Source organism: Vigna unguiculata, chromosome 8 (assembly GCF_037176805.1).
Source record: "Vigna unguiculata cultivar grain cowpea cultivar isolate G323 ecotype 2 chromosome 8, ASM3717680v1, whole genome shotgun sequence".
In the NCBI taxonomy this organism is placed as follows: Eukaryota; Viridiplantae; Streptophyta; class Magnoliopsida; order Fabales; family Fabaceae; genus Vigna; species Vigna unguiculata.
Genome location: NC_140799.1, coordinates 38,731,987 through 38,740,660, shown reverse-complemented (window position 1 = coordinate 38,740,660; position 8,674 = coordinate 38,731,987). Strand labels below are relative to the sequence as shown.

Genomic DNA, 8,674 nt, shown 5'->3' with positions numbered 1-8,674 from the left:
ACGAATGTAAAATGACGTGAATATTTATCTTCCGAGAAATGTACATGAATATTCTTCTATTTCTCGATATCAATAAATTGAAAGTTGAAGAAATAATCCAAATTTCTGTTTATTCTTTCTCACTTTTTTAATTGTGTCTTCATCTGTCCCTATTTAGAAGTGGACATTTATCTTTTATAATTTTTTAAAATCTTTAACTACAGAAATTTTGTAAATGATTAAAATTTTGATCGAATCTCAGCGTAAGGTAGATTTTTTTTTTATTTAAATTATCAACTTTCACATCTCAAATTAAGATAATCTGATTATTATAAATTTTTTAATTAAAAGATAAGTACTAGAATGCATAGTCCAGTCAGAGAAAGTCGAAAGCTAACATTACAACCTTGCATTTGTATGATTAGTCGGCAAAAACACTTACAATTAAAAGAAAGATTAATGAAAAGAGTCATAGATATATGACAAAAGAAAAAGTTCTCACGGCCAAAAACATAAGTTATTAAAAGTAAAACAAAGATAAAAGACATTTCAACGTTATTAATAATTTAAATATACTTTTCTTGTTCAACTTTTAAATTCTAGAACTCAATACCTCATAATTTCAAATCACTATACTATAGTGTGAGACACGATGGTGTAATGTGACATGCATGAGTGTGGTCGTTGACGAAGATATGACTAGACCCCGATCTACACCATTCTGATGCTAGTGCTCTAATTATAATATTTAATGAATCCTAGTATATTATTTTAAATAATGACACGTGGTTTAACTATTTTGGATAGGATTTATTTGTTTCTTAATTAGTATCGAAAATAAAAAAACATCACCGCTTTATTTTGTCTTAATTACTATCGAAAATAAAGGTAGGTACCTCTCTGTATTTGTAGTGTAGTTAGTATATAACTAGGCTACAGAAGCACATGGTGTGATGAGTTGGGTGGTGGTGTGTTCATCCGCGACCCTTTGCGCCGTCAAGGGACACTGCTCAATTGGCTGCTATACCTCACAATCCAATTGAATAAGTGGATGAATATAAAACTCTATCTGGTCACATACACCAGTGTTCCCTGTTGAACATAAATCTACTATACGAAACAATGATCCCCGTCACTGACGCCATCCAAATAGTCCTTAACGCATCTAAACGTCTTCCTCCACTCACTGTGCCTCTTCACGATGCCCTAGGCAAGGTCCTCGCGCAAGACGTTCGCGCTCCCGATCCTCACCCGCCCTACGCCGCCTCCGTCAAGGACGGTTACGCGGTCATCGCCGCCGATGGCCCCGGCGAGTATCCGGTCGTTGCCGAATCCAGAGCTGGAGACGACGCTCTTGGCGTCACTCTCTCCCCTGGAACTGTCGCTTACGTTACTACCGGAGGTTCGCCTTTTCCTCTTTTCATTACCTCGTTTTCAAGAAAAAAAATGTAAAATAAGTTGAGCTTCTCTCGCCACTGTAATTTAGTTTCTGAGGAAATTAGATTCTAGAGTTTTAAGTTAATTTAATGGAAGTCAATTGGAGAAATTGATACTAGCTTGCACGACAAGTTCAGTTCAGTTCGTTTTTGTTTTTTTTTTCTCTATTGTTAATGCTTCCAGTATAGTTAATTGGAATAGAGCTTTATATATTTATATCGTGGATTAGTGATTTACGGCTAATCTTCTCTGTCTCGTTTTTTTTTTCTCTTGATTTAGGACCGATACCTGAAGGTGCTGATGCGGTTGTTCAGGTTGAGAATACGGAACTTGTGAACGATGCCTCAGATGGGACTAAGCGGGTCAGGATATTGGTACAAACCACCAAAGGCAATGATATACGCCCTGTGGTATGCTCTTGTCGCTTCTATGATGTAACTCTCATCATAATGTTGAGTGTATATGTTTTATATTGGGTGTCATTTTTAGTGTCGCCAAATTCGACAGGATTCGTTGTTTATAATTTTAAGTTCTGTATAATATCGATGTTTACTAGCTGTTTTTGTTCACTGCTTTTTGGTATTCATTGACAGGGAGTTGATATTGAGAAAGATGCAATAGTGTTGACATCTGGAGAAAGGCTTGGTGCTTCGGAAATTGGCTTGCTTGCTACGGTTGGTGTGACAACGGTTAAGGTATTCTTTTAGCGAGTTCCTGGATTCTGTAACCAAGCAAGCTTCTCCCTGTATTGGCTAATACTTTCTGAACTTTGGTATGTTCTGTCTAATATTGAGTATTGATACATGTAATGATGGGAAATAATGCTTTAGTGCAGGTTTATCCTGCTCCAACAGTTGCTGTTCTTTCTACTGGAGATGAGCTTGTAGAGCCAACTACTGGGCATCTGAGTCGTGGTCAGGTATTGCTATTTTCTGCTAGGGTCCAAGGACTAGTGAAACTAGTTTATGAAAAATGTTTAGCAGAACATTAATGTTTTCAGTTATTAAAACTATCATATGGATGAAAGCTGGTGGTTGTAACTTATAATAGACTAAAAATGCATGTCAGTTTCAGGTGTTTTCTGAAAGGATTATTATATTTGGAATAGATTACTAAGTTCTTATATGAATCAACCTATAGGTAATACCAACATTATATAGGCTGCTTTCTTTGATTTTAGCATTAGTAGTGTCTTGAAGAATGAAGGTTCAGCCAGGCATTATAGTGGACCTATAATGCTCAGTCTGCTCATTTGCAGGGGCTTAAAACATACTACATGAATTCTAGTAAATGTGGTTTTGGATGTAAATTTCTTACTCTGCTGCATAGATGGTGTTTAAGATTTCTTGGGCAATCCAGCACCTTTTTTTTTTACCCCATTATTCAATTAATTTGTAGACTATGTATTTGGGTTTGTGCCATAATTCTCAAGAGTTGCTTGGTAAATGTATTTAAAATGGATGTAAGCTAATGTAGTTGCTTTGCAGATTAGGGACTCTAATCGTGCCATGCTCCTGGCAGCTGCAGTACAACTTCAGTGCAAAGTTTTGGACCTTGGAATTGCTAAGGACGACGAAGAATGTCTAGGAAGGATCTTGGATAAAGCTTTTGCTTCTGGAATTAATATTCTTATAACTTCAGGTGGTGTTTCAATGGGAGACAAAGATTTTATCAAGCCTTTACTTGAAAAGCGAGGAAAAGTACATTTTGACAAGGTTATGCCATTCTTCTATTTGATTATCTATTAATTAAAAATGTTATGATATCCTGTAATTCGTGCCATGGATGCTATGTGTTTGTTGTAGTTGTGGAAGTAGTACTTTTCTGTACAGCCTTTGTATGAGTATAATTTTGTAAATCATGTTTTCTGAATTTAGATTTTTTTTTTTTATCTTTCAGGTGTTTATTAAACCAGGCAAGCCATTTACATTTGCAGAAATTGACTTTCAATCATCAGAAAGTAAAATTCTAGCTTTTGGGCTACCTGGAAATCCTGCCAGTTCTTTAGTTTGCTTCCATCTCTTTGTGGTCCCTGCAATACGCCTCCTTGCAGGGTGGACAGATCCTCATCATTTGAGGTTACTTAATTTCAAAGTAAAATTATTTTTTATGATGATTTACTTGCTTTTTGAGTTGATTCATTTAATTAGTTCGTGTGCAGGGTACAAGCTCGACTTCATCAGCCCATAAAGACAGATTCATTTAGACCTGAATATCATCGCGCTTCTGTTGTATGGACAGACAATGATGGAACAGGCAATCCAGGGTAAGTCGATGATGAATTGTTTGTTTTGGTCTGGGTCTTACTGAGTCTACTGCATATCTGTAGTCTACATGCAGATCCGTTCTCTCTATTGTGTTTGTTTATTAATTTAATGTAGGGAGGGAGGTTGTTATATGGAGGGTCAGAGGTGTTGTTATCTTTGATCTGTTATCTCTTAATGAATGAAATTTTTATCGTGTCCCTGAATCTCAGTTTTGTTGCTGTGAGCACTGGTCATCAGGTAAGCAGTCGGCTACTAAGTATGAAGTCAGCTAATGCTTTGTTGGAGTTTCCAGCAACAGGAAGAGTAGTTCCTGCAGGGACCGCTGTTTCAGCTATCATAATTTCTGACCTAAGAAACATGGCTTTTGATGAGAATCATATGTCATCAGGTGCAGCATTTGCTTTGCCAGGAATTAAATCACAAAAAGTAACTACTGATTCTTCAGGGGATGCTGAAGTCAGAGTGGCTATTCTTACAGTTAGTGATACAGTTGCTATGGGGGGTGGTCCAGATAGAAGGTATTGATATTATATTTTATAGGTGTATGCAAACAAAGAGACATACATACATTTGAAGATCAAAATGACAGTTTTTTTTTTTTTTTTTTTTTTTTTTTTATCTATCTGGATTTGTTTTTTGAATCAGAAGAGCCCTGTAATTGATTTTTCTGCATTTGATCAATCTATGAAGAATTCTCTAGACTAAAGTAGTTTCTGTACTTTCTAGATAAAGCAGCTTCTGGATGCTTCTAACGAAATCTTTCAAAAGCAGAACTGTGACACCACACTTTTTTTTTTTTTTTTTGAAACTTCTACAATACAATACTATAAAAAAATGGTTAATGAAGTGCTGGCCATATTCATCATATCTGTTCTTGATTGCCAATATCAACTAGTAATTTTTTGTTATCAATTGAATGCATCTAGTATACTCTTTATAACGAAAGAATTTTTCTGTAGATATGAGAACAATGGGCAGTGTGGCATTTTTTATTATTAAAGCTAGGTTTTAGTATGCTCAAATGCACAGCATTCACAAGCTGTTGAAAGAGTCAAATTAACCAATGTTGTAATACTATCTCTGTCACCACATATGTACTACTTTTAACCAATGAATGACATTATATTTGTAACATTTTATATTACTTTTCAAAATTACCCCTTAAGATTATTGGACCTCATCATCTCATTCTGTTCTCCTAGTTGGTTAATGTGCGTTTGTAATCTTTTCACATCTGCACAAGAGAGAGAATGAATTTATCTTATCAATCTGTAACTTTTATTCTTTATTGACTACACAAATTATAAAGTAAATAAGTTAAAAAAATAATTAATGCAGGAGACAATTTGAATGCCTTGTAAAAAGGGAAAAACAAATTTCTTAAAAGGCTCTTATATATGGGCACAAAGGTAATAATTGTTGAATCATATTCCCAGTTGGATAATGCTGAAAGGCATCTAGATACACCTCTTTGAATCATTGTTTGAAAGGGGTCACAAAGTTGATGCAAAACTAAAGAGCGAGCTTGATGTTAGTCAATGTCAAAAGGGGCATTAGAACTACTGAGGGTCTTGCAACAGTCCCAAACTTTTAAGTGTTTAAAGATAACATTTCTGTTTTGGGAACTGATCTGTCATAGTGTGGAAGTGTGTTCAGTTGACTGCATAACCTTATCTGCAGTATATCTGGCTGAGGATCATATTATTGATTTTTCACACATGCTTCGTTGGGGTTTGTAGTATTTTATTCATGTAAGGCTTGTACATTTTTTGTGTTGTCTTGTTTATTTCTTCATTCTCTTAATTTGTTGTTTGTTCACTGCCTTTTGAATGAGTTGAGGAGTTGTGAAACCTGGAACTAAAATTCACTCAAATCACAATGAAAGAAAATGGCTGTCCCATTTTTATTTAGTTAGTTCAATAACAAATAGAAATAAAGGGTTTGACCTACCAAGTTGCTCTAGGCATAGTTGGAAAGTGGAAACTTTCTCAGCCATCCTTGGGGTTAGACATTCTTCCTTCTCTGTTCTTCTAGCTGTGCATGTCACTACTTGATTAAAATAGAGTATCCCTCTCTGCTGGGAACACTTAGGTTCAGGTTGAACCCAAAAGAAAAAATGCAGTCAACTTAGAGCTTTGGCCTGTGATTTTATTATCTATGAATTTCTGTACTTAATAAATGAAGTTTTTGTAATAGTTTGTTCCTTCTATGTTATAATAATGTTATTTAAATTTAAGTTACCTGACTTTATGCGGAATGACCAGTTTTTTTAGAGAAGATATTGTTGACATGCATATCTGGTAATGTTTTTAAAACCAAACTGAATGTCAAACTGGCAAGATCTCTAGGTCATGATTTGATGACCTCAATTGATTAAATTAGTGGTTGAACCATGATTGAACTTCCTAATATAATAAGGATAAATCTGTCCAGAGACGTGTCTGGTTCTTGATTCACTTAGTTAAATCAGGCAGTTCAGTTGTGTTTTTAAAACATTGGTGTTAGTGTCAAAATGTGCTGACTCCTTTACAAATAAACAGTGGTCCCAGGGCAGTTTCTGTTATTAATTCTTCATCAGAAAAGCTAGGAGGAGCAAGAGTTGTAGCAACTGCTGTCGTTCCAGATAATGTAGCAAAGATTCAGGACATTCTAAGAAGATGGAGTGATATTGAACAGATGGATCTTATAATTACTCTTGGTGCGTTTTTATCTTACTGTCAGCCTCCCTAAAGTATTTGAAAATTTGTAGTTCTGTTGAGTTGACTTCAGCTTTATTTTTGCTTTTCAATCCAGGGGGGACTGGCTTTACTCCACGGGATTTAACGCCAGAAGCTACAAAACCATTGATTGAGAAAGAAACACCTGGTCTTCTGTATGTAATGATGCAAGAGAGTTTAAAGGTATTGCAACTATTTTTATACCAGTTAGATGAGTAATTCTTGTGTTGTGTTTTGCATTTTTGTGGTTTCTTGTTTTTTTGCTTGTTTAGTTTTTTTTTTTTTAAAACCCTTAATTTTTTTCAAATAAGTGTTAAAAGAGCCTCGACCTAACTGATTTTCCTGGACTGGTCAGTCTGCCGTCAGACTCTGCTATATAGAGGCTATATATGACCTTAACCAGAAGGCAATATATTAGGGTAATGCAATTTTTCAAACTTCTATACACAAGCTTCTTGCTTTGTTATTTGGATGAGAATAATAACCAAAAACATTCATTTGATAACAAAGTAAAGAAATGAGTCGGTAATTAAGTAAACAATGAGTCTGTGAAGAGCTTGCGCGTAGAAGTTTGAGAGTAGCATAACAGTACTCACATTTCTTATATCTATATGTTTAAAGGAAGATCGATTTTTTTAATTTTAATTTTCCCTTTAGACTGTTTGATTAATTATATTTTCTGCATACATAGCTATGCTGATATCAGCTCTGCTTCCTAGGAAAGTCTATAGTTAGTTTTTGTTGATTTCTAAAGGCCATAATTGATTAATGTTTAAATAGGTGACCCCGTTTGCAATGCTTTCTCGCTCCGCAGCTGGAATCAGAGGATCAACCTTGGTAAGGGAAAAATGCCAATCATATTAATATCTACTTTTAAAGACCGTATGAAAGCTGTGCTGTGCTTTGTCTCCTGGAGTTTTTGCTCCTCATTTTAATGTTATAATGGGATTTGCTTTGTGACCGTATCTTTTCATGCATCGTACAACTTTTTTCACAGAACAGTATTCCATGTACGAATGCTTGTCAATCTTCTCTTACTCTTGTCATATGAAAAAAGTAAAATGAAAGCTCACTGGTTTATTAAAAGGGATAAAACTTCCATGCTTTGTTAGATTTTAGACATGAGTTTGATGGTACCAATTGTTTTCATTTCAGTCTTCATTTTTACAGTGTGGTTGTTTTACTTGAATAATTACTATTTTCAGGAAACTCAAATCATCATGTAGATTTTAAAGCATTTTTTCATACGGTCATCTGTTTTTATTTCCAGTTACTTGGGTTTCATTTACTTAGTTTTCATATGCAAGTGCTCTTGGCTTCTAAATGATGCCCCATTAGGATTTGAGGTAAATCTTGCATTAATTTGTTGCTGAAACTAGTACACCCTGAGTCCAGCATGTAATCTCTGTTTCTTCTAGATTTGTACTTACTGGCTCTTTATGGTGATTGATCTGTTGACATTCAGATCATTAACATGCCTGGAAACCCTAATGCTGTTGCCGAGTGTATGGGAGCTTTATTGCCAGCGCTTAAGCATGGTCTTAAGCAGATCAGGGGAGACAAGAAAGAAAAGCATCCTCGTCACGTTCCACATGTCGATGCAGTTCCTGCAGATGTTTGGGAACAGAGTTATAGGCTAGCCACTGCCGATGACGTCTCTTGTTCCTGTTGCAACTAAAGTCAGTTATATTTTCTTCTCTGTTTCAACGTTGTGCCCCGAATGTATTTTTTTTTAACGGAGAAGATGGTTCAGTTAGCAATCAATGTTTGAAAATACTATTTTATCAGAAAACTAAAATTTTGATGGGTGACAATCCAAATTAACTCAAAGATCATTGAAAAATACAGGTACGAAACACGACGAGGAGAATTGAATTATGTTCCGCAGGAAAAATAATTTGGTAGAAAATTTGTTTTTCTTTTACAACATGTGAAAATAACTTAACGACTTAAGCTCTCCTTTTACTAAAAAGATTATAAACACATGCAAGGGAGAAAATGGTCACCACAATATTTGATACTGTTTAACCGTACTATTATTCAATTCTGCGTCGAGTCTTGACACAGACAAGATTTCTTTTGGGACAATTGATAGATTATTGCAGTCTTCTGTGTTTTTGTCTCCTTTCTTTTTATGTGTTTTTAAGATTGTTTTTCAGCAACTAAGAACTACAAAAATGTGATCTTAAACTTCGGAAATAATACTTTCTTTGTTTATTTTTATCTAATTTATAAGATTGTTTTGTAAGAAAGTAATGAGTTACATTTTATTGG

At 35.0% G+C, this 8,674-nt stretch overlaps 1 protein-coding gene across 1 annotated transcript; it reads left to right on the top strand.

The window, feature by feature from the left end:
- Positions 1-914: 914 nt before the first annotated feature.
- On the top strand, positions 915-8,230 carry B73 (molybdopterin biosynthesis CNX1 protein / molybdenum cofactor biosynthesis enzyme CNX1 (CNX1)). The gene is made up of 12 exons (XM_028084738.2): positions 915-1,381; positions 1,696-1,826; positions 2,010-2,111; positions 2,252-2,335; positions 2,904-3,131; positions 3,316-3,494; positions 3,578-3,682; positions 3,893-4,201; positions 6,224-6,381; positions 6,477-6,583; positions 7,181-7,237; positions 7,866-8,230. Exons 1-12 carry the CDS (start codon positions 1,102-1,104, stop codon positions 8,076-8,078), a joined length of 1,953 nt encoding a protein of 650 aa, XP_027940539.2. The 5' UTR covers positions 915-1,101; the 3' UTR covers positions 8,079-8,230.
- Positions 8,231-8,674: the final 444 nt, after the last annotated feature.

What these genes read in the sequence shown, in the direction of transcription:
- B73 (XM_028084738.2), top strand. Translation starts at nt 1,102, where the DNA reads ATGATCCCCGTCACTGACGCCATCCAAATAGTCCTTAACGCATCTAAA. An exon ending in ACAGATCCTCATCATTTGAG is followed by an intron (nt 3,495 to 3,577) that starts GTTACTTAATTT and finishes GTTCGTGTGCAG; the next exon opens with GGTACAAGCTCGACTTCATC. An exon ending in GGATCTTATAATTACTCTTG is followed by an intron (nt 6,382 to 6,476) that starts GTGCGTTTTTAT and finishes TTTTCAATCCAG; the next exon opens with GGGGGACTGGCTTTACTCCA.